This window comes from Melozone crissalis, unplaced genomic scaffold (assembly GCF_028551555.1).
Source record: "Melozone crissalis strain CALT ecotype California unplaced genomic scaffold, PUWL_Pcris_2 ptg000107l_1, whole genome shotgun sequence".
NCBI classification, from domain to species: domain Eukaryota; kingdom Metazoa; phylum Chordata; class Aves; order Passeriformes; family Passerellidae; genus Melozone; species Melozone crissalis.
This window is the reverse complement of record NW_026535884.1, coordinates 513,764-538,134: the sequence shown is the minus strand read 5'-3', so window position 1 is coordinate 538,134 and position 24,371 is coordinate 513,764. Positions and strand designations below refer to the sequence as shown.

The window sequence follows — 24,371 nt, the reverse complement described above, 5'->3', positions numbered from 1 at the left end:
CTTTCTGGGCTTTAGGAGTAAAAGAGGGAACAGTGTCTATGAAAGCAGAAGGGAGGGGAGGGAGGAGGTGACCACTTGTGCTTAACTGTAAAGTTCTTCAACAAAAATTCATGAAGGTTTTAGCCCAATGGAACTTGAGACAGAAGGCTGAAGCCCTCCCTCATCCCTGTACAAGGAAACAAGGAGATAATTGTCATTTAGCTTCCTCCATATGAGAATTATGCCCAGAAGCTGCTGAACATCCCCACCACCAAATCTGTGGCTACTCCCAAGCTCGAGTCCAACATAAATCCATATATAATCTACCTTTGTAATAAAAGTGACCAAGGGATGAGAGTTTTTAAAATATCCCATAATACCAAATACATGTGACTGCCACACAGTCAGCTTCCTCTTTTTTGTGTTAATTTCATATGAAGGTCCTCTTCATAAAACCGGATCTTTCAGAGAGTTCTGTGCACTGGGAATGTGGTTTTGCAGAGCTGTTTTCCTGTTTTGCAGCCAGAGGAGAAGACACGGCTCCACGACGAGCTGGAGGAGGCCAAGGACAAAGCCCGGCGGAGATCCATCGGGAACATCAAATTCATCGGCGAGCTCTTCAAGCTGAAGATGCTGACTGAGGCCATCATGCACGACTGCGTGGTGAAGCTGCTGAAGAACCACGACGAGGAGTCCCTCGAGTGCCTTTGCCGCCTGCTCACGACCATTGGCAAGGACCTGGACTTTGAGAAGGCAAAGGTGGGGCAGGAATGGGAGTGAGGGATGAGGTTCTCTGGGAGAGTAGAGCTGGAAAAAAAATGGGTGTGGAGTGTTTTTGTTTGAAGATTTGTTTTTTCTTCAGGAATTTCCATATGGCATGAGGAAATCGTCCACTCCTCTGTGGATGTTTCGTCATGACCTGGCCTCGCTCCCTGCTCTGTCATAGATTCTGTAGCATTTTCAGCTGTGTTCTCCAGTTGTTATTTCCAAAGATTTTATCCAAACCTACAGCCCAGAAATGCTCAACGTTTCCTTTTTCCAAGCTGAATGTCCCTCTTTCTTTGTAGCTCCCAAAACATTATTATTTCCAGTTGGAGGTTTATGTTAGCTACAAAAGCCACCATGAAATGTGTTGTGCAGGTTAAATCTGCAGCACCCTCATTAACCAGTCCAAACCCCACCTGAGCCTCGGGGGTGCCTGTGTTTTGTGTCATCCTTGTCCCCAGATGTGCTGGGATGTGGCAGCTGTTCTGCATCGTCCTCCCCCTTTTCCAGCAAATATATCTGCAGCACAGAGCACTCCAAGAGCTTCTCTTGGCACAGACACTCTGCTGCTCCTTCTCAAAAACCAGCCTTGGGATGAACAACTCGAGGCTTTTGCCAGGAATCAGTGGGACTGGGCTCTGGAAACAAACAGAGCTAATTGTGTTCAGCTGCCCTGGGCAGGGAGTTCCGTCTGCACTCAGCATCTCAGGCATTGCAGCAGATCAGTCCTGAGCCTCAGGGGAAGGAATTTCCCAGGCTGTTCTGTGAGCAGTGACCAAACCAGCAGGGTTTATCAGCAGTCCCTGTGCTGTGAGTGAGATTCAGTTTCTCTGTGTGCTCTGGGAGGAAAACCAGATCTGACTTCCAGGCTGGATGAGGCCTGGATGCTGTTTTGGATTTTTGGAGCACTCTAAAAGCAACATTTTGGTGCTCTGCTGGTTCTGCCCCCTTGAGGTGGGGCATGGCAGGGCAAGAGAGCAATTCCAGAGGCCTCTGTCCTGCCTTTGGGATTGGTTGTTTCTGTCAGTACTGACAGAATCCTTCTTAATGGGGTAGACATTTTATTAAGTGTTTTTATTGAAGCTGAACTGTTACTCATAGTTAATTAAAACTTCTAAGCAAAGTCCATTGGAAATATTTCCCCATCATGCCTAACTTTGGAAATAACAACTGGAAGTTTCCAAGGCAAGGCCAGACACAAATTTTAATGGATTTTTTTCTTGTTTCTTTAACTACAAGGACAAGGGTTTAGCTGGTTTTTAGTGAAGAGAGTGGGAAACATGGTAGAAAACTACTTTGAAACTTTGTTTGAAACAACCAGAGGCCCTAATTTGAGAAAAGGGCTTGGTGAGCCACATTTAGACCTAAGAGGAGCTTCTCTGCTGATCCCAATTCATGTCCTAGTGTGAACCTATTGGGATTCCACCACATCACAATTTTCTGGATGAGGAGTTTGTGGGGTTTTTCCCCCAGCCAAGCCCATTAAACTGTTCTTGCAGAGAGACCCAGAGTTGCTGCTCAGTCTGGCCTGGCTCAGCTCAGGGAGTAAACCATGGAATGATGCGTCTTAGGCTGGTTTTGTACCCATTTTGTTTCCTGAGCCAGTTTTTCTTGGGCTGAGGTGTGCACACAGCTGATTTGGATCTTCCAAATTTGAGATATTTGATTGATATATCAATCTGGAAACTCAGATTGAGATATATTTTTAATGGATGTAATGTTTATTATGTACGTGCAGAGGGTGTAGATGGTTTGTGCAATTAAAAACCCAGAGAAAATGTAATTAAAAACCCAGAGAAGTGTGTGCCTGTAGAATTGTGCCTCATCTCCTGCAGGTGCTGCCCTGTGCACCCTCAAATCCACCCTGGAGGAGTGTACAGGACCCAGCACTCACCTCTCTGGGGAGCAGCCCTGATGTTTCCAGCACAGAAATCCCAGAGTGCAGAACCTGCTGGATGCCCCTCCAGGGAATGTTTTCATTTTCCTCCACAACTGATGGTGCTGATGATGTTTTTTCTTGTCTAGCCCCGCATGGACCAGTATTTTAATCAGATGGAGAAGATTGTGAAAGAGAGGAAAACCTCCTCAAGGATTCGGTTCATGCTTCAGGATGTAATAGACCTAAGGCTGGTAGGTCCCAGCTCCAGTGAGTAGAAGTGTGAAATCATGGGTGGCTGGTCTGGCTTGGAAGGAACCTCAGGGATCATCTCATTCCACCACTGCCATGGCAGGGACACTTCCACTGTCCCAGGCTGCTCCCAGCCCTGTCCAGCCTGGCCTTGGGCACTGCCAGGGATCCAGAGGCAGCCACAGCTGCTCTGGGCATCCTTACAGGGAACAATTCCTAATTCCCAAATCCCATCTGACCCTGCTCTCTGGCAGTGGGAAGCCATTCCCTGTGTCCCCAGCCCCTCTCCAGCTCTCCTGGAGCCCCTTTAGGCCCTGGAAGGGCTCTGAGCTCTCCCTGGGGCCCTCTGTCCTGCAGCTCCCATGCCAGTCTCTCATGTTCCCTTCCACATCCAGGCTGGATAAGCTCTCATGCAAGAGCAGGGATTCACAGCTCCAGTGGGGTGTTAGGGGGGATCTGTTCCCCTTTTCCCCCAGGCCTGGCTGTCCAAGGCCAGGAGATGTCTCCATGTTGTCCTGGTGCCGTGGTCAGCACACCTGGGGTGCAGGGGGTCCCCACACTGTGCAGGTGAAGATGTGACCATGGGTGGAACAAACCTTCCCAGCAGCTGTAATTCCCCTCCAGGGGAGCTGGCTTGGGTTGTGTGGAGGCTGAAATCACCATTTTGGCTTCAGGTAGATAATTAATCCAAGAGCTGTAATGAGGCTGCAGCAAGATTAGGGACAGTGTGGTCATTCCAGGGCTGGAGGGGTCTGAGCACTGCATGGCTGAAAAGACACATAAGGAGGGAAAGTGGTTTTGGAGTGACAGCTGCTCCTCTCTGCAGGATCCCTGTGTCAGCCATCACCATTCCTGGAGTGCAGAGCACTGTCTCCATTTAAAATCAGTCACTTCTTTTTTTTTATTTTCATTTCTTCCCTCCAGCTTGGAGGAGAGGCTCCCACAAAGAGTATCAGTGATAAACAGAGAGTGACAGCAGCTCTTCTCTTTCCTCTGAGCCTTGAAAGAGAAGCTGGGAATGTGCAGGCTGGGGATTAATGAATTCAGTCAAGTCTTGGCTGCAGTCCCTGTACCTGAGTGCAAGGCTCTGCTCTGGGGTGCTGGGATAACCAAGTCCCTAATGTGTCCATAATGTGTCCATACCCATGTCCTTAATGTGTCCATAACCACATCCATAACCAAGTCCATCATGTGTCCATCATGTGTCCATCATGTGTCCATAATGTGTCCATACCCATGTGCATAACCCTGTCCATAACCAAGTCCATAACCATGTCCATCATGTGTCCATAACCATGTCCATAATGTGTCCATAACCATGTCCAGAACCATGTCCATAACTATGTCCATAACCATGTCCATCATGTGTCCATAACCATGTCCATAACCATAACCATGTCCATAATGTGTCCATAACCCAATTCCATAACCCAATTCCATAACCCAATTCCATAACCATGTCCATAACCATGTCCATCATGTGTCCATAACCACATCCATAACTACATCCATAACCATGTCCATAACATGCCCATAACCATGTCCATCATGTGTCCATAACTATGTCCATAACCATGTCCATAATGTGTCCATAACCATGTCCTGTGTCCATAACCCAATTCCATAACCATGTCCACAATGTGTCCATCATGTGTCCATACCCATGTCCATAACCAATTCCATAACCATGTCCATAACCATATCCAAAACCATGTCCATAACCATGTCCATAATGTGTCCCAGCTCCACAGGATTTTCTCCAGCCCTCTAAGGCATGACAGGGGTGGGAGGATGAGGCCTTGTTCCCAATATTCAGACTCCCCATGTTTGGTGCTCCCCTGGAAGTTTCCCTGAGCACATTTGGGTTTTTTGCTTCTTCCCCAGTGTAACTGGGTGTCACGGAGAGCAGACCAGGGCCCCAAGACCATCGAGCAGATCCATAAAGAAGCCAAGATTGAAGAGCAGGAAGAACAGAGGAAGGTGCAACAACTCATGACCAAAGACAAGAGGAGACCAGGTAAAGTAAAAGCCAAGTTGTCTGCTCATTTCACATCCAGTGCCCTTACAGGGAATCCACATAAAAGGAAAAAAGTCTGTGGTTTTTTTTTTTTCCTAAGTGTAATTAGCAAAGGAAACTGGGGCCTGATATGGCAGAGGCTGGAAAAGGAACAGACCTGCCATGGATTGGCTGTGGGGATTTTCAGGGGCAAATCTCATGGGTCACAATAACCAACCACAGGCCAACAGTGCTTACACATTCCATTCCACAAACCATGTTGGATTTTATGACAGGCTGCCAGAAATCTGTTCTAACAAGTTATTATATAGAAGTCAGATTTGCCATCCATTCTCATGCACTGCAGAGTCTCATTCCAAGAGAAAAACATCTCATTTCAAGAGAAAAACGTCTCATTTCAAGAGAAAAGCATCTCATTTCAGGAGTAACCGTGTTTGTCTTCAGTTGTTAAAGCCATGAGGTGCTGACTCTGTGTGAGGGAGTTCTTGGTGTCACCTTTAACTGCTCCTGGCCCTCAGGGCACTGTCTGAAGACAAAGTTGGAGTGACTGGGAAAATGAACACTGGGACAGAGCAGGGCACAGAGAGAATAATTTTAGGGATTGGGGAATTCTCTAAGGATTGTCAAATGAAAGTGCTTTGAAAACAGGATGGAAAAAAAAGTCCATGTAGACTTGAATTATCCTAAAAGCGACACCAGGAGAAGGTGAGGGACCTGGGAGTGCCTGAGGGACTCCATGTCAGACCAGCCAAGCACTGCAGGAATTGTGGGGTGAGTGAGGCTCTGGTCAGGGAAGGCTCTCACCTCACCAGCTCCTGTGAGCTCCTGAATGCAGAGAAATCCAGCCAGGAGCCATCCCTTCCAAAAACAGCCCCTGGAGGAGTGAGAGCTGTTCTGTGCAGGCTGGGGTGTGAGGGCACAGGCAGGCAGGGGGAGAGGGGTTCTCAAGCAAGACCCTGCCCTCAGAGCAGTGAGCTGGGCTGGGCTGAGCTGAACTGGGCTGGGCTGAGCTGAGCTGAGCCAAACATGGCTCTGTTTGTCCCCTCAGGTGTCCCACGGGTGGACGAAGGCGGCTGGAACACTGTGCAGGGGGCAAAGAACAGCAGAGTGCTGGACCCCACCAAGTTCCTTAAAATCACCAAGGTAGGTGCCAGCACAAGGCTCCTTCAGGGCAATAAAACATCTGTTAGTCCAGGAAGGACTAGGAGGGTGTGTGCAGGTCAAAACTTAAATCCTCAGAGTTAATACTGGGTGTAAATCAAGCTGCATTTTCTTCTGGACGTTCCTGTTTTGTCCTGAGAGAAAGGAGTGTGCAGACTTTCTATCTCAGGTTCACAGTGTCCTTTTGAGCTCCAGAAGCTCTCACAGTCACAAAATCTGCATTTTATTAGTGATGAAAATGTGAGCCAGGGTATTGTGTGACAGCAGCACAGTCCCCATGTTCCATGGGTCTCAAACACATCACCTGGGGGTCTCAAACACCTGCTGGAAATCCTTGGCTGCCCCAAGTTCTTGAGACCCTCATCTGATGCTGCTCCTCAGTAAAACAGGGAGGCCACATCCATTTTGATGTGTCACAAACAGCAGCACTCCAGACTCAGGATGCTCCAGTAGAATGGAGAGAGCTGTGTCTGCTTTAGAGGTTTCTCAACTTTGTGGCATGGTTGCATCCCCCAGTATGTGATAAACTCTCATGTTCATCCTCCAGATGAGCATCCTCCTGTTATTTCACCATTAGACTGGTGAATTTGGGACAGTTTTCCAGGTTGCAGGTTGGGCAAGTTGGAGATTTCTCCTTTGTTGAAGTTCAGAACAGCTCTAGGTTTTCTTGCTGAGGAGGAGTCTGGCCTTTGCATAAATCAGTGACTCTTGAATATTCCCTTGTCCCATTTAATGTCACTTGCCCTGGATTTTTACACTCAGTGCCTGGATTCTTGGAGAGCTGTACAGCAGGACCTGGACAGACTGCAGCCCCTCTGCAGATCCAGTCAGTTTGTTCCTTCTGAAAGTCATAAAACAGTTTCCAAAACTTCATTAGCAGGAGAGGTTCAGCCTCCTCCTGCCTGGGCTTACAGCTCACCTGGGAAAAGCCCTCCTCCTCTGTTCCATACAAATGGAGCTGGTTCCACAGCAGCTGCTTTGGAATGAGAGGAGCTCCCCTGAGATCTGCGAGGTCACAACCTCCTTGTCAATAAATTCTCCTACTCAACATTGTAAAATCAATATTCTCTTCTTGCCAGACACCACTTCCTCCAAGTTCTGCCACCTGTTGTCATCCTTTGCCCTCTGGATTGTTTGGTGTCCTGCAGATCCCCCCAAAGCCATGACTGGAGAGTTGATGGACAGTGAATCTGGCTTACACATCACAGACAAACTGAACAGCTTTCAAATATGGATTTACTGAGCTTTTCCACCTTCCTGAGCTTCAGAATTCCCAACAAAAAGAAGCTCCTGCTCACTGTGAATGTCTCATTGACATTTGGAAGAGATCACATCATCTTTGTGATGCCCTTTGTTGTTTGTGTCCCCTGTCTTGGGCCACAGTTTAGTCTTCCAGAAATATGTGAAGTGTATTTTGCTGTTCACAAGACTGGGATTATTGCCAAAAAATCTCCCATTTATCATTACACTGTAGGATTTGCCCTTGTAACTGTACCTCTTGGTGTGTTTTACAGCCCACAATAGATGAGAAGATTCAGCTCGTGCCTAAAGCCCAGTTGGGCAGCTGGGGGAAGGGCAGCAGTGGTGGAGCCAAGGCAAGCGAGATGGGTAAGTGAGGATGGACCCTCACCCTGGGTTTGCTGCTGAAGAGCAGCTTTGGGTGGGGTTCACAGAGCACCTTTGGGTGGGGTTCACAGAGTCAGGGAATGTCCTGAGCTGGAAGGGACCCACAGGGATCAAACCCAGCCCCTGGCCCTGCACAGACACCCCAACAATCCCAGCCTGTCCTGGAGCTCTGGCAGGGCTGGGCCCGTTCCCTGGGCAGCCTGGGCAGTGCCAGCACCCTCTGGGGAAGAGCCTTTGCTGATCTCCAGCCCAAACCCCCCTGGGCCAGCCCCAGCCCTTCCCTGGTGCTGTCCCTGCTCACAGGCAGGGATCAGAGCTGTCCCCAGTGAGGGCTCCCCTCTGTCCCCTCTGTGTGACCTCCTGGCAGGAAGGGTTGAGGTGGGGCAGGCCCAGCCTTTCCCTGCAGTTCTGCCCATGTGGCTGGGCTGAGCTCTCAGCAGCTCCTGACCTTGTTGCTCTGCTCTGTGTTGTCTCCACCATCTCCAGACTCCTTGCGACCAAGTGCCACAAGTCTGAACAGATTTTCTGCCCTGCAGCCTCCAGTGTCCCCAGTATCTGCCTCATCTGCATCTTCAGAACTAGAATCTCGCAGGGCCTTAACGAGGTGAGTGTCACTCCATCACTCCTCATGCTGCCCTTTGCACCAGCACTCAGAAAAAAAAGAATTCCTTGCTTTTCCAGGAATGGCTGAGTCCTTTTCCCACTCTGAGTTAGCTTCCAACATGCCTGTATTTTATAATATCATAGGAGAGAGAGATTTAATTAATTTTTAAAGCCATTTTGATTAATGTTTTAGTTTCCACTTCACCCTTCAGCCAAGGGTGGTTGTGTTTAACAGATTAGAAACTCTTCAGATAAAATGTAGTAATAAATAGGTTGGATTTAATGGCTGTGAATTCAGCCAGGTCAGTAGGTTTATTTATCCAGGAAAACACACCTAAAACCTGGCAGAAATGCAGCATGAAACCATGTCTGACCCTTCCCGGCAGCTGTGACCTGCCCATGCTCCCACATCCAACAAAAAACTGCAGAGCCTCTCTCTCACTCCAGTTCCTTCAGGGCTGCAGCCACTCCAGCGTGGAGCATGAAACATGCATTAACCCTCAATAATTTATTAACTCTAGACATGGTTTATAAATGTACAGTTCATTTAAAATGTCACTGGGTCTTCCTTCCAGTGCACACAAGCTGCTCAAGTGTTTTCCTGGGTTGTGCCTCCAATATTTTCTGCATTGTGCCTCCAATGTTTTCCCTCCTATTTCAAGTAAAGCTCGGGCTTATTCCATTATGGTTTCAATTTGCCCATCTTACTCGTTAACACAGTAATTAATAGGACATATCATTGTCACCTGTTACTGGGAGCCTTCACTCTTTGGGAGGTATTTTTTAATTTATGGGTAAAAAATACAACTCTCATGGAATCACAAAATGTTTTGGGGTGGAGAGAGTTGAGAGATCACCCATTCCCACCCCTTGCCATGGCAGGGACACCTCCCACTGTCCCAGACTGCTCCCAGCCCTGTCCAGCCTGGCCTTGGGCACTGCCAGGGATCCAGGGGCAGCCACAGCTGCTCTGGGCACCCTGTGCCAGGGCCTGCCCACCCTGCCAGGGAAGAATTCCTTTGTTACATCTAATCTAAAGCTCCCACACCATTTCAAAGGGAAACACAGTCCATGTGTTATAAAATTCACTATTCCATTATAAAATGGGTGCTGTAGAGCACTGCTTTTCCATATATTCTCTAGGAAGCATTGGCTGTTCCTGTCCACTCTAGGTATTTGTGTTTGTGAGTTTCTGAAATTGAGTTAATTTTGGTTGTGGGTACAGCTGTAAGAAACAGAGCCAGCAATCCAGCAATCCTGCAAATTCTCTGTAAGAAACAGAGCCAACAATCCTGCAGAGTTGAGGGGTATTTTTTCCCTGCAGTGAAGCCCTGGAGTCCCTCTCCTCACCCCTGAGCTGGTTTTTGTGTTTTCGTTTGGCAGTCGTGGGAGCACGGGCAGGGAGAAGAACGACAAAGCTCTGCCACCCTCCCTGGCCCGGCCCAACACCTTCCTGAGGGGCAGCAGCAGCAAGGAGCTGCTGCTGGACAACCAGGCCCAGGAGGAGCAGCGCAGGGAGATGCTGGAGACGGTGAAGCAGCTGACAGGAGCCATGGAGATGGACAGGAACAGCACCGAGGCCGAGAGGAACAAAGCCAAGGAACCTGGTGAGGGCTCCTCTGGGTGTGTGGGATGGCACAAGGAGAAACTGTCAGGAGCAGGGACAGGTGTCTGGCTGTGCAGGGCACTGTCACATGCACCTCCCAGAGCTGGGTGACCCAGCTGAGTCAGGCAGGCTGGGAAATCATCCCCCTCTGCAGCTCCTCTGTGGGATCCAGTGGGGCTGTAGGTGCCAGCACAGCACCACCCATGGCATTGGCTGCTCTGTTTTGTTCTGTTACTCTCCTCCAAATCAGTGTCAGTTCTCTAGGAATGCCATATCTGCCCTTTTCAAGGATTCCCCAGGGCAGGGATTTGGGTCAGATGGTGCACAGCAGCTTTTTAGCACTGTGTTGTTGCCACCCCTTCTTCCAGCCAGCCCTGGTGCAGCAGGAGGGTGGCACCCACCAGGGTGACCTGTCTGTCACCTTGTCAGTCCTGCAGCTCCTGTTTTTCCCTCCTGCCAGCCTGGGAAGTTAGTTGGAAAATGTGGACACTTAAGGGGACAGAACCTTTGCAGTAAGGACAGCACTCAGCTCCTTCCCTGAGAAACATCTGGAAACTGCTGCAATGAGGGAAACACCTCAACTGCCACAGCACAGGCTTGTCCTGAAGCTTTGGGATGTTCTAGACAGTCTATGGGGTTTTGGGATGTGTTTGGGAGATTGCCTTGGGCTGCTGCCCATCTCAGTCAGCACATTTTAACTTTGCTGCAGCAGCTCCCATTTAATTATTTAATGTTCGTGCAGAGCTTTGAAGGTGTTTGACCTGTGCCACTGCCAGCTGTGATCCTGCAAGGTCAACTTACAGAAATACTGGGAGTTCATATGGGGGGAAAGTAGCCAGGAAAGAATCCCAGAATCCCAGAATGGTTTGAGTTGGAAATCTTAAAGCTCATCCAGTTCCAGCCCCTGCTGTGGGCAGGGACACCTTCCACCTATCCCAGGTTGCTCCAAGCCCCATCAAAGAACCTGAGGATGGGACAGGGGACACACCTGCCCTAGTGACTTCTGTTCTCAGAATGTCATCTCTGAAATGCTGATTTTCCTTTTCCAAACATTTTTTGTTGCTGTATTTCCACCAGCCAAGCCAGAAGTTCCCCCAGCTCCAGTGCAAGAAAAGCCTTCACTATCAGAAGAGGAAATAGAGAGAAAATGCAAATCTATCATTGATGAGTTCTTGCATATTAATGATTTTAAGGTAAGCAAGATGAAAACCTCACTTAACAGACATCTCTGAGGGGCTGCAGTGGTTTCTGTCCAGGATGTGTCTCTGTGAGCACCCAGCCCACAGACAGAACCAGCAGCAGCTCCAGGGGCACTTTCAGGACACTTGTCTGTCTCCCAAGCTTGTTTTGTGCCCTGCTGGAAAGAGGAAGAACAGCCCAGGCTGTGTGTTTTAAGTAGCAGGATGGATGTGTATCTGTCATGAATCACTGAGCAGCTCCATAATACCAGCAATTTTGGAAGCAGAAAAGCTAGTGGGAAAATAAACAGAGGTTTTCATTTAGTTATCAAAGCATGTGCTGTTCTGATCTGGAGGCAGATAAAGCAATACTAAATATTGAACAAACCACTCCAGAGGATTTTTAATAAACATTGGAAATTACTGAGCAGCTGTCATCACTTCCTAGTTAAAAGGTTGAAATTTTGTTTCCCTTGTAAATGGGATTTTTAGCTCGTCCAGGGAGTTTGCAAGAAGTGTTACATTGGCTGCAAGGCTGTTTCATTTGATCTTTCACTGAAATAAATTTTAAAACCTGCCAAGTTTGAAATGGCAGCACTTGGGAGTTTCTGGTTTGGCACCTTAAAAGCAGAGTTGCTGCTTCCATTTCATTGGACTTCCAATTAATAATTGGAAAGAGGAATATTCTCATGATGGATTGTTTAGAGTTCACATCTAGTTAATGGGATAAATTATTAAATACTTGGTTTGGAGAGGAAGAACCTTGCTCTGATTGGCAGTGAGCTGGCCTGGGACCCAGGGGCTGGTGAGCCAAGGAGTCTCTGCTCTTTTCCTGCTTGTGATGGACTCCAAAGGCTGCCCCGGATGCCTGTGATGAAGGGGCCTCTTCAGGTCCCTGTTTGCAAATGCAGCAATTTGGGTATTTCTGTATTGCTGTGGCCTGCTGAAAGTGGAGCTGAATTGCATTAGACAGGGCAGGGCTGGTTCAAAGTCCATGGAGTCAAGGCACTTTGTTTGCATCAGGAATTTCTTGGTACTGGCAGATTCTTGGTGCCCTCAGGTGCAGCAAAGCTCTGACTGCTTAAGGAGGCAGGAAGGCCACTGAGATCTCTGGGCTGGACCCAGAAGGTCACTGGAAGGTCTTTGTGATGGTAATGGAGATTTTTGATGTGGGACTTTGAAAGCTGCTCTCTAAAGTCTCCGAGTGTTTCTTTGGTTAGGTTGCAAAATGCTCACATCAGAAAGTGGGAGCTTTAGAAAGGGGAAATCTTCTCCAAGTGCTCCCAGCTATTTTCTGCTCCTTGATGGGCTGTGGGTTTGTAACACAGGCATTTGTGCCAGCTCAGATCAGTAGCAAATCTGATCTGATACCTTTTTTTTGACTTGATATTTGATATAGTAATCAGTGTTTTGGTGGCATCCAGAAGATAACTTTTGCCATTTCCCAAGCAGCCCTAGAATGTGATTTGTTAGCTGAGTGGTATAAATTCCATTATTGCTGTTACTGTTGGTTTTGTTACTATTATATGATGAAGTTCCACAGCCTAATTCAGTGAGCCTGTGGAACCTCACTGAATTAGGAACCACTTTGCCTGGCAGCCTCACTAAATCCTCATTTCACCAAAAATCCCTGGTGTTACAGTAGGAAATTCTCTTGTGCCACGTGTTTGCGGCTTTCAGAGGAGGGTGTTTGCTGCTTTCAGGGGAGGGTGACTCTGTGTGTTGTTCCACAGGAGGCCATGCAGTGTGTGGAGGAGCTCAGTGCCCAGAGCCTGCTGCCCGTGTTCGTGCGCGTGGGCGTGGAGTCCACGCTGGAGCGGAGCCAGATCACCAGGGATCACATGGGCCAGTTGTTACATCAGCTGGTGCACTCAGGAAAGCTGAGCAAGCAGGAGTTCTTCAAGGGGTTGGTATTCTGCTCAGAGAATCCACAGATTCTTTTCTGCAGTGTTCCTTGCAAATGGATGCTGTGCTGCAGAGAAATCTCCCACCTTGTTTTGGTGTCCTGCCCTCTCCACACGTTCTTGTGGAAGGACTGTGTGATTTGGGTGTATTTATAAGGAATATTATTATTGCAATATATTTTAAAGTGTTTCAGATGCCTTAGTGAACATAAATATGTTCATATTTATGTCAGCTTGCATTTTGAAGCAGATCTGTAGGTGTCTGTTTAAATGTGTGTGCTCAGATCCCTGTTTGTGCTGCATTTCTCCCTGTTTGACTTTTGCAAATCCCTGAGTGTAAGTGGAACAGGAGGAAATCAGAATCCTTTACACAACAGGCACCGTCCCACTGGGATGAAGGCTTCACCCACACCCATCCATCTCCCAGGACAGCTCAGCTCAAGGGGCTGAGGAGGAGAACACACAGCAGAGGGGTTGGACCTGCCAAGAGACACAGAGTTTTGGCTGCTGGCTCATTTCAGCTCCCTGAGATTGGTGTTCCCAGCCTGCTGTCCAGTCCTACAACAATCCCTGCTCCCATGGAGGTCCCTGGTGGCTCTCAGTCCTTGCTGGGGTGCAGAGCAGGAGGGATAAAACACAAATTCAGCAGTGAAGGAGCAGATGAAGTACACTGAGTTGCTGAGGAGTTGGCTCTGTCTGGCTTTAATCTGAGTCTCTGTCATTGTGGTACCACCAACCACTCCAACAGGAAACTCCCTGCACCTGTGTCTGCCCCTGAACTTCATCCAGCTCACAGGAAAGGTTTTGGCAGCCTGAGCTCAAAACCATATGGAACTGCTGAAAAAATCTAAATCCACAGGGAATACTCTTGTCCACACAGCACTGATGGTCAGAGGGACTCGTTTGAGGTGATACACACCCAAAATGTGTTCTGGTGAAAGCTGTTCCTGAGCTTCCTGGAGTTTGGAAAGTGGATCTTGATGAAATACTGGGATTTGTGCTCTGAATGTGACATAAACAATGTGAAACAGCTCCTGAAGATGATGGAAAGGGCAAGTGGTGTTCAGAGGGTGTGAGAACACCAGAAACCAACTCACCTACAGACACAGGAGAAGTGACCGTGTAAGGAGGGATCACAGGGTGAACACTGGTCCCAGCCTATGACTGGGGAGATGCACAACAGGAAAATAATTTCTGCCAGAAAGGCTGGAGGAGCAACAGAGGTTGCAAAGAATAAAGCAAAGGAAATGGTTCCTGGTTTGAAACAAGGAAAAATGTGCATTTATAGTCACTAAACAGGACACTGGACTTCTCAAGGTTTTCAGGGAGAAACAAACCATGATAGAAACTGGCAGGAGAGCAGAAAAATTGCCATGTCCCAGGCGTGGGAAGTGAAGCCACCTGCAAGGGTTTCATGGGAAAGAAGAGTTTTGAGCCATTCTGGAAAGTGTATCACTGGGGAGCAGCCCTATAATTCCTGCTGCAGATAGAAACTCTGCTGAACTGAGCTCTTACAGACATTTCACTGCTTACCTTACACTTGGAATTCTGTTAGGATTCACCCCCTTCTCTAAATGTTTGGATATTTTTAAGAAGGTTTCATTTACTTGATGGTTTATATACAGACAAGAAAGCTTTTTAGTTTTATAGGTGTTACTGTTTAGCAAGGGATTTGATACTGGATATAAGAATTATTATAACAGGAGTTTTCCTGGATATATCTGTTGGATCTACAAAAGGTGATGTCTTTTCCACATATTCTCCTTGTTACTGCATGGAGAAATTCAGTATTGGCAGTTTGGAAGTACCAAAGGCATAAAATGGCAAAGGTTTTTTGTTACCTTTGTGATTCTCCTCACTCCTCTCTCTCTTCACTCCTCTTTTATGTCAAAAAATATTTTTAAAGCACAGATTTCTGTGATGGAAATGTCTCCAATTAAATTTTATTTAACACTTGATGTCTTTTCCTCTTTCTGAAGTTTCTCTGAGACCCTGGAGATGGCAGATGACATGGCCATAGATATACCCCATATCTGGCTGTACCTGGCTGAGTTGGTGACCCCCATGTTAAAAGAAGGAGGAATCTCTATGAGAGAACTTATACAGTAAGTGATGCTTTCCCAGCTGTGCCTGAAGTGATTTCTCTGTGGTTCCCATCAGTGGTGGAGGATGAGCAGTGCTGGAGGCTCAGGAGAGCTGTTGCACATCCTTGGGGGGCCACACCAGCCTGAGAACTCTGCTGGGAAGGGAGCTTGGTGTTTTCACCCTTGGAGAAGGATTTATCCATAAATCTGCTGCTGTTCCAGCTAAAAATACCCCAGTGCTGTAGAGTGGGGTGATTTGGGAGCACAGAGGCTCTGGGAATTGGCCTTGCAGAGAATGAGGGATTGCAGAGGGTCAGAGGGTAACTGAAGGAGGGCTGGGCTGGGTGGGATGTTGGAATAAATTCCCCTCTGTGAGGGTGAGGAGCCCCTGGCATAGTTTGCCCAGAGCAGCTGTGGCTGCCTCATCCCTGGAGGGGTTCAAGGCCAGGCTGGATGGGCTTGGAGCAGCCTGGGACAGTGGAAAGTGTCCCTGCCCAAACTATGGGATTCCATGTCTCTGCCACCTGGGCACTGCCTTAAATGGGCACAAAACTTTGTCTGCAAGACCAGAAACCATTTCCTGGACCAGAATTCCTGTATTTTCTATATGTCCTTACATATCTGGGGATTAACTGTGAACCAGTTCAATGGTTCCTATTTCTATTACCAGTATATTAAGAAAATAACAGTCTTTTCCCTCTACCCAAGTGCAGCATCCCACAAAAACGAGTGGATTTGACATAAATATAAAATTTTTTTTGATGTAAAATTCAAGACTTAATAATTAGCCCTGTAGTGACAAGGTCACTGCATCACTAAATGTTTTATCAGCAGTGCTGGATTAATCAAATCCTTCCTCCATGGGAGAAGTTAAAGATGATTTCCTGCTTCAGTTTGGTCACTGGATTTCCTGCCTCAGTTTGGTCACTGGTTTTCTGGATTTGCATCCCAAAATTATAACAGAAAATTATAACAGAAATCCCAAATTATAACAGAAAAACACCTGTTTTTCTTTCATTCTAGAGAATTTAGCAAACCCTTGCTTCCTGTGGGAAGAGCCGGCGTCTTGCTTGCTGAAATCTTGCACCTTCTATGCAAACAAATGGTGAGTGCCTGGTGCTGTGTCCTCCTCCAGAGGGAGGAGTGGATGCAGCGCTCGTGTTCATGCATGAAACCTTCACCATTCCCACCTGAGGACATTTAGGGATGGGCCAGCCAGTCCAGCTAACTTAGGAACTCTGCCTCGCACCCCCAGTTTCCAAGCAAGCCTTAGGAGGTTCCAAAAAGTTGAGTTAACTTTTTGTTTTCTCATCACTTTTCCCTTTTGCAGGTACCTTTGCACCTGGCTTCTCCCAGAAGCTAAGAGTGCTGAAATACTGCAGGAGGGACATGCTCAAGGGATTTCTGGGCTGAGCAGAAGCAGCAAGTGCCGGGAATCTTGCGAGAGAACTGTTCTTGCAGACCGGAGAGGTTCTCAGGGTTCGGATAAGCTGCGATGGCCTCAGACTGCTGTGTGCTTATCCAAACTAAAGCTGCGACTCTCGAGGTTCACCCAGCACTGGGGTAGTGACACCTCCTCACCCCGGGACTCCCAGAGCTCTCTTTCACACCTCACAGCTGCGTGTCCAACCAGTTTGGTGGTTTCCCTATAACTCATCTCCATTTTTTTGTCTTTTTTTTTTTTTTTCTTTTTTGTGATTCAGCTGAATCCTGCACTTTGCATAGTGTCTATTTTCCAACCCTGTAAAATCCCTCACTTGCCTTTTTTTTTTTTTAATTTTTTTTATTTTATTTTTTCAAGCATGCATTCAAGTAAGGTTGAATGTTCCAGGAGCATTTCAGTCCAACAGTGCAAAGAGTGACTTTTTATTTATTTATTTTAGTCTTGTGCTTGTTTGGACAGTCAACTTCCATTTTTTTTTTTTTTTAACTATTCTGTGAAAGAAAAGCTGCTGTGCTCTGGGTGTGGAAGCACAGCCTTGGGTCTCTGTGTCTGCCACAGCTTTCTGATCAAATCTTGTCCAGTCCAAGACTTGGACTCGGGTATTTCAGTGTAACATCAGCCATCTAACCCAGATCTTGGTGGATCAGAGCAGGAACTATGCACAGTTTGCTCTTAACAACCTGTATTGTAAACTGAAAGTTGTAATCTGCTTTGTAAACTGAAAATCAGGCAGCATTTCTCAGCTTGACTTAGGCAACTCAGTGATCTCCTGTGAGCAGGTGCTGTAAGGTGAAACTTTGGCAAAGCATTTGGGTGAAAAGAGCTGGTTGTGCTCAGCATTTTTATTCTTGTCAGAACTGTGTGTGTCAGAACTGTGCTCTCTGAGGCAGGAGGCTCAAAGGTCAGTGTGACATTAGAGGCTGCAAAAGGCTGAACTGTCTGTGCTCACGGGCACTGCTCTCAAGGTTTGCATAAACTCTAGGAACTGAAGAGAGGATTTGGGATTATGTGCCTGAATTTGAGGCTGAAAACAGCTGAGTAAATGAGGAGTTTTCTCAAAGGAGCAAATTGCCAGAGCCTTACTGTCAAGGCAAGGGAGTGTGTGATGGAGTAATTTAGGAGAAGGGTTTGAGTCAGGTGTGGAAGGTGCCCTGTCCCAGTGTCACTGCTCAGGGTGACCTCGGCGCTCGCTGCGACCCCCCCGTGTCACTCCTGCCTTGCCCACCTGACAAGATGTGCATTCCTGGGGACTGCACATGTGGTTCCTCTGCAGCACATGTGGTTCCTCCTGCACGGGCTCTCCAGATGTTCTCACTCGTTGCTGGGTGTTTGTGGGGTGGCTGAAGTGTCCTTTATTCCTCCTGACACAGCTGCACCACTCCGGCCCCTGGGAGCTGCCAGGGTGTCCCTCAGCTCTTTAAAGGGACAAACTCTTGTGTTTCAGAGCCATAAGAAAGTGGGAGCCTTATGGAGGGAGTCTGGCCTCAGTTGGAAGGACTACTTGCCCGAAGGGGAGGATGTACATACCTTTCTCATGGAACAGGTGAGTTCACATCAAACCCATTTGTTCATCCTCTTCCATCCCATTCTTATGCGCAGTTGGAATTTGGGGTGAAGTGTGTCCAAGTTGGGGTAGATGATTTCAGCGCCACAATGTGAAGCACAGGGAGGACAAGCCTGTTCTGGGAAAAAAACATTCAGTGATGAGTTTTAGAGCAAGGACAGACAATCTGCAGAAGGGCCACAATTAATGGTAGCAGTTATTCACTCATCCCACCTTGGGTTATGGTCCTGGAGGGAGCCAGCACTGATGGAGGCACCTCAACTCCTGCTGGTGCTGCTCCTCAGGAAGTCACTGCCTCCCTTTGGAGCTTTGAGTGATCCACTGCCCTGTTCTGGCACTTTGGAAGTGCTGCAGGAAATGAAATTATTACCATGACTGGGCCTTGCTGAGGGGACTGCAGCTCTTGTGTCACAGTTCTCAAGGAATTGGGGCACTGGCTGCAATTCCTTTGAGCCAGTGCCAGCTCTGGGTGTTGCATTCCAGCCCCTATAGCTCCAGCCAGGCAATGCACACTGGATTTTGTGCTGGAGCTGCCTGAGGTGCCTCCTTGTCTTTGCTGGATAATGGAGTTCCCATGTGTAAAATGCTTCCTAACCTTTGGAACAGGGAAAGTTGATATTGTAACAATAGCTGAGCAGCTGAGAGATGCCAGGAAGCAGAATTAAATGTCATTTCCTACTTCAATCTGGTGTAATTCAGCCTAGGAAAGTGCATTTCACTAATTGTCATCATCACATGTGGTGTTGCAGAAGTTGGAGTTCACGGAGTCTGACTGTTCCAGTTCCTCAGAAGCACTTTCAGAGAAAGAACTGTCTGCAGAAGAGCTGAACAAGCAGCTGGAAAAACTCATTGTGGAGGACAAGGCGAATGATGAACAAATCTTTGACTGGGTAGAGGTACAAAGAGATTTTCACCCTCCCTGCAGAATGTTTAACTGCTTTTGTAAATATGTTCTGATCTGAACATCTCAGGCTATGGGACACTGTGAGGATTTGGTCTTGGTCTGTGCAATCAACACTTCCAAAGAATTAAAATCTAAACTATAATCAGTATTTAAGGGTCAGTTTTAGGAAGGAAGGCTTTTAGCCATATTAACTGTGTAACCTTTTAAATACTGTAGACTTTCTGACACTGAATATCCTGCTTCTGCCACTCAGTATATTTTAGATGTGCACTGCTACATCGTTTCTTCATAAAATTCTTGCTATTTTTCCCAACATGACCTCTGCAAATTTCCTGCTGTAAAACATCCTGGGCAGTCACTGAGAACACCTTTTCCCAGTGCACTGGAACAGAGAAAATAAAAGTAAAGAAAAAAAAAAAAGAGGAAAAGGCCTATCAACCCATGGTCTTCGCTCTCAGTCTCTGGCTGCCTTTAACTCAGATATTTATTGTCTGTAATTATACCCAACCTATGCATTTACATCTGTGCTTGTACTAAATCTTGGTCAGCTTCAGTTCAGTTATTTCTGTGGCAGAGCAATGTGTTAGAAATGTCATTTTTCCACTGCTGTTAGAGGAGTTGAGAGTGGAATGAAAGCAGCACTGAAAATCTGGGATCACCCACAGGCTCTTTGGAGCCTTGGACAGTTTCCACAGCCATTCCCTGAATTTCTTTTACAAAACAAACAATCTCCACCCAAGGAGCATGCTGTAAAATTTGTTGGAAAAGCCCAAAACTCTTGGAGACTGTGTGAGGGCGTTGCAGGAGCGTGGTTGGTTTGGTTCTGCACACAAACAGCTCCTTGAGGGAGGTGCTCAGTGGCACAGGGATCCCAAGGGAGCTGCTGATGTCCTTGAGGGAGCTCCAGGGGGTGAGTGGGGGGCTGAGGGTTGCAGGGCTGAGCTGGGTTTGTGCCACAGCAGCAGCTGAGCCTGGATTTGCTGCCAGGCCCAGCTCTGGAGTTTTGCAGTCCTGCAGTGTTTTTAACTGCTCCATTTCCTCTTGATTGCAGGCTAATCTAGATGAAAGCCAGATGAGTTCACCTACATTCCTTAGAGCTTTAATGACAGCAGTTTGTAAAGCAGCTATTATAGGTGAGTAACTTGCAGTGTAAACACCACACAAACCAAACCTGCGAAGAATTATTTGGTATTTTTGAGGTTTGTATCACATTTCCCTGGCCAAGGCTGTATTTTGTCACACACTAAGGCTTTTCCATCATTTGGGATTGTGCCTGAGAGCAGGGTGACAGCTGGGTGCTTTGCTGGGTATGGTGTTCCTGAGGTGCCCCTGGTGTGAGCAGGGGTCTCAGACAGTGCTGGGTAGTGCCAGGTTGTTCATTGATTTCCTTAATGAAGGTGGAAATGACTGAGATCACCATTCAGGCAATGAACATTTCCACTTCTGTGTCAGCAAAGATGTGTGGGCAGCCAGTGTGGGCAGTGGGGAGAAGCCAGGCTGGGGCTCAGGCTTGTGAGAGTTTTATATCCAAAGTTTCACTTTTGGAAGGATGGTTTCTGTGCATTTTCCTGACTGTACAACTGGAAGCACAGGGAAGGAAAAGCTCCCAAGCCAGACACGTGAGCCTCAAGCCCTCAGTGGGGGTTGAGTAAAGCACTGCAGGCAGAAACATCTGCTCAGTTCACTTGGTTTTCTTTAACTTTACTGTTGGCATCTGGCACAGCAAAAAGTGGTGCTTGTAAAGGCTCTGGTTCTGCTCTGAGCTGTGATTTAGGGGAGGACAGGCTGGATTCCACCAGTGAGGGAGGGGAGGGACAGGCCAGCTCCTTCCTCTCTCTGGGAACACAGCCGTGCTCGTGCCACCTAGTGTTAACAGAGACACGACACAGGACTTCATTTCCAAGGCTGTTGTGTAAGGAAAATCATCCTCTGGTTCAAATTTTGGCCTTGCCTCTGAGTTTTTTTTCTTTTGTTTTCAAAATATCACCTAATTGGGATGCATGATCTACTTGAAAGCTGCTGAATAATTCGTTCTTGTGGCTGATGGACTCTAATGCATATTTTTATATATTCACTATTTCCTATATCATGTGCAACTTGTGATACTGTTTCTGCCTGGGTATTTTTAGCTAAAAAAGAATTTTCTAAAAACCTTTTTAATGCAGTTGCCTCTGGAGACACCATTTGCACTGCAAAGTGAGGTTGTGCTGCTGCTGCTTGTGTTAGAGCTGGGGTCACTGCAGGCAGTGAATGCGGGGAGCTGTAAGGACCAAGACTTCCAGAAACAACCATTAACCAAAAATACTTGCTGTTTTTTCTCATCCTCCTTTTCTCTCTGCTCCAAACTGTGTTTGTGATTGCAGTTTGCATTAGTAAAGGCAGTCAAAGAGCTGTCCCTGTTGCCATGTGGTAGCTGACCCTGCTTTCTCCTCCTCTCCCCAGCGGACTCTTCCAGCTTCCGAGTGGACACTGCTGTTATCAAACAGAGAGTGCCCATCCTACTCAAGTACCTGGACTCAGACACAGAGAAGGAACTACAAGCACTTTATGCACTACAAGCATCAATAGTAAAACTTGATCAACCTCCTAGTAAGTGTTGCCTCTGTGCTGGGGATTTAAGCCTGGATAAGGGCAGGGGGGTTCTGTGGGAGATGGGAAGAGGATGAGGATGTATTTTCCTTACCTTTGTAGGCAGCTGATGAGAGAAGCTGGTGTGGGTAGGTTCAGCTTGTCTAGATCCCAGATTTTTAGAGCAGCTCAAGTTCCCTCCCAAATGCTTGGCCAGAGTCTGGTGCTTCTTTTGGTTGTTCTGTGAGCAGCCACACAAAAGGAAGGACAAACCTCTGTTGATAAAAAGAGAGCAAAAAAGAGCAGTAAAAAATAATCTGCAGAGTTTTCAGTACCTGGGATGCAGTGAGAACTGCATTGCTACTCCACAGATGTCTGTGGGCTTGGAGGGAATAAAATGAGTTGGTCAAGTGATGAGTTTTGTCCCAGAGATGCTACAGAAAACCCTTGTGGGACAAGAGGCAAGGGAGTAGCCAAAGAAGCAGGGATTCCCAGGGAATCTGCAGCACAAAATCCAGGAGTGCCTCAAAACATCCAACATGATCATCCTTAGTGCCCTTTATGACATTAGTTGGGCATTATCTCTCCTGATGAGCCACAAAAATCCTGGGGCTGGAGGGAATCCAGCCATGTGGTGCAGAGGAGATCCTGCTTGCAGGCAGTCTCTAGATAACAGATTGATAACAGAATCCCACAGCTGCTTTCCCAGCTTCCCCTCTCCTCTGACAGTGTCAAGGGGTCAGTTTTCCCCTCACCTGAGTGTGAGCAGCCAGGAGCAATAACTGAGTGAGAGCTCTGTGTTTCCCTTGTCTCCCCCATCATCTCCCGTGCCGAGAGGTCGCGTTAATCCCTTTATGTGCAGCCAGGGCTGACAGATGTTGGTGCTTTATCCCATTCCTGCAGATTTGTTGCGGATGTTTTTTGATTGCCTGTATGACGAGGAGGTCATTTCGGAGGATGCCTTCTACAAGTGGGAGAGCAGCAAGGACCCGGCGGAGCAGAACGGGAAAGGAGTAGCGCTCAAATCCGTCACGGCGTTCTTCACGTGGCTACGGGAGGCCGAAGAGGAGTCAGAGGATAATTAAAACTTAAAAAAAAAAATACAGATTTAAAACAAACAAACAAAAAAAAAAGAAACAATTTAAGTATTTTTTTAAAAAGTTTCACGTCTTCGCCAATCACAGTGCAGCAAGGCCAATTCTCTCTCGCAGACCCCCCTTGCCCCACGCACGCACGAGTGGGAGAGGTAAAACCCGATAAACACCGAGGTGATCATGGAGGCAAAAAGGTACTTGAAAACAAACCCACAAAAAGTAAACTTCAAACCTGAGGGCGGGAGCACTAAACCAAAATACATGTATTATTTATAGAAAATATTTTCTGTTTTAATCTTTTTCTTTTCTTTTTAAACAAGGACTCATACTTAGGAAAACACACAGCGAAACAAATCTGTTTAGCAAAAACAAGTTGAAAACTTTTAATTTATTATTTTAAGGACTGCAAATGCCAGTGTAATTTTTAAATTTGCAGTTTCTGTAAACAAATTGTATAATAGAACAAAAGCAAAGAAATAAATTTCCCTCCCCTTCATACGCACCTCAGTTTTGTTTCAAAGCATGATAAATCAACAAAACTTTGAAGGGGGTTGGGGTGAGCTAGATGAGGACAAGATCAATTTTTTTTTTATTGTCATCAGATTTTTCTGCCTGCCTCTCAGCTTGCTTCAGAAATTTAAAAAGAAAATAGTAATCAAACCATACATAACCTTGGATCGGAAGAAAAATGCATTTGAGAAAACCGCTGCGGACCAGAGTGCTCCGAAAATAACTCATTGAAAACCGTGCTACCCCGGGGAAAAAAGTACTAGTGATACTTTGAGAACCTTTAGAGCAACTTTAAGGCTTGTAAATACATAGAACAAATATTTAAAAAAAAAAAAAAAAAAAAAAAGAAAGAAATTGACTCAATACTATTTCTTTTCACTTTCAAAATATAAAGAACAAAATAAAGACAAACATTGCAAGTTTAAAAGAAATTAAAACGACTTCTCCTTTGACAGCTGCTGAATGTGTGCACCATCCTGAGCGGTGCTGGCTTCCTTGGCATGCCGTAGGTCCTCGGGCCCAAATTGTGTACATATAGTGTGTGTCTGTGTGTGACTACCAAAAATGAAGGGTGAGAGCAATTGTTAAAAAAAAGGAAAATACAAAACAAGGGGATGCTGTTGTGCCGAGAAGGCCCCTGGGCAAGGAGCAGCCGGTGGTGGCTGCGGGGCCGAGCGGGAGCGGTTGGTTCCCAAGGCTGGGACATGGTGACCTCAGGGCGGACGTGCCCGAGCCCGGCTGGGTCTCTGTGACGTGGATCAGTGGGGACTGTGACCCTGCCAGCTCTGGAGGCCACAGCTGTGAGAGCCAAGATCCAACAGCCCACACCAGGAGGGTGCAGGATGGAGGAGCAGCGCTGCCCACCTGGCAATGCCCACCTGGCACTGCCAGGGCACAGCCACAGCCATGGGAGCCCTTCCTGTGCCCAGAGGGACCCGGCTGCTGCTCCAGACCCAGCCAAGATGACCTCACTGAGAGAATCACCTGCCATCAAGGACTCTGCAATGTGGTTTGTGAACTGTGGGCCATGGACCGTGAGTAACCTGTGGAGCATTTGCTGGGGGTGTCTGCAGCACTGACTGCTCACATGATGCTGTCTTTTTCTTTCCAGCTGCTAAATCACTTCTTTAAAAAAAAAAAACAAAACAACAACAAAAAGAAACAAAAAAAAAAAGGGAAGAAAGCCTACAAATACATTACTTTCCTAATCTTACTTTTACATGTAAACAATTGCTG

The 24,371-nt window shown here is 47.1% G+C and overlaps 1 protein-coding gene across 4 annotated transcripts in view; it reads left to right on the top strand.

Annotated features, from left to right (window-relative positions):
• EIF4G3 (eukaryotic translation initiation factor 4 gamma 3) overlaps positions 1–22,668 on the top strand; it is a 146,770-nt gene extending 124,102 nt beyond the window's left edge. For all 4 annotated transcript variants that reach the window (XM_054292045.1, XM_054292047.1, XM_054292046.1 and 1 more), the window contains 16 exons: positions 502–738; positions 2,770–2,874; positions 4,757–4,889; positions 5,938–6,032; positions 7,565–7,658; positions 8,163–8,280; positions 9,663–9,886; positions 10,963–11,078; positions 12,797–12,969; positions 14,947–15,072; positions 16,075–16,156; positions 17,940–18,038; positions 18,809–18,955; positions 20,015–20,096; positions 21,406–21,552; positions 22,435–22,668. In XM_054292045.1, the coding sequence (XP_054148020.1) occupies positions 502–738; positions 2,770–2,874; positions 4,757–4,889; positions 5,938–6,032; positions 7,565–7,658; positions 8,163–8,280; positions 9,663–9,886; positions 10,963–11,078; positions 12,797–12,969; positions 14,947–15,072; positions 16,075–16,156; positions 17,940–18,038; positions 18,809–18,955; positions 20,015–20,096; positions 21,406–21,552; positions 22,435–22,616 (2,160 nt within the window). In that variant the 3' untranslated portion in view covers positions 22,617–22,668. The remainder of the gene's footprint in view (positions 1–501; positions 739–2,769; positions 2,875–4,756; positions 4,890–5,937; positions 6,033–7,564; positions 7,659–8,162; positions 8,281–9,662; positions 9,887–10,962; positions 11,079–12,796; positions 12,970–14,946; positions 15,073–16,074; positions 16,157–17,939; positions 18,039–18,808; positions 18,956–20,014; positions 20,097–21,405; positions 21,553–22,434) is intronic.
• Positions 22,669–24,371: the final 1,703 nt, after the last annotated feature.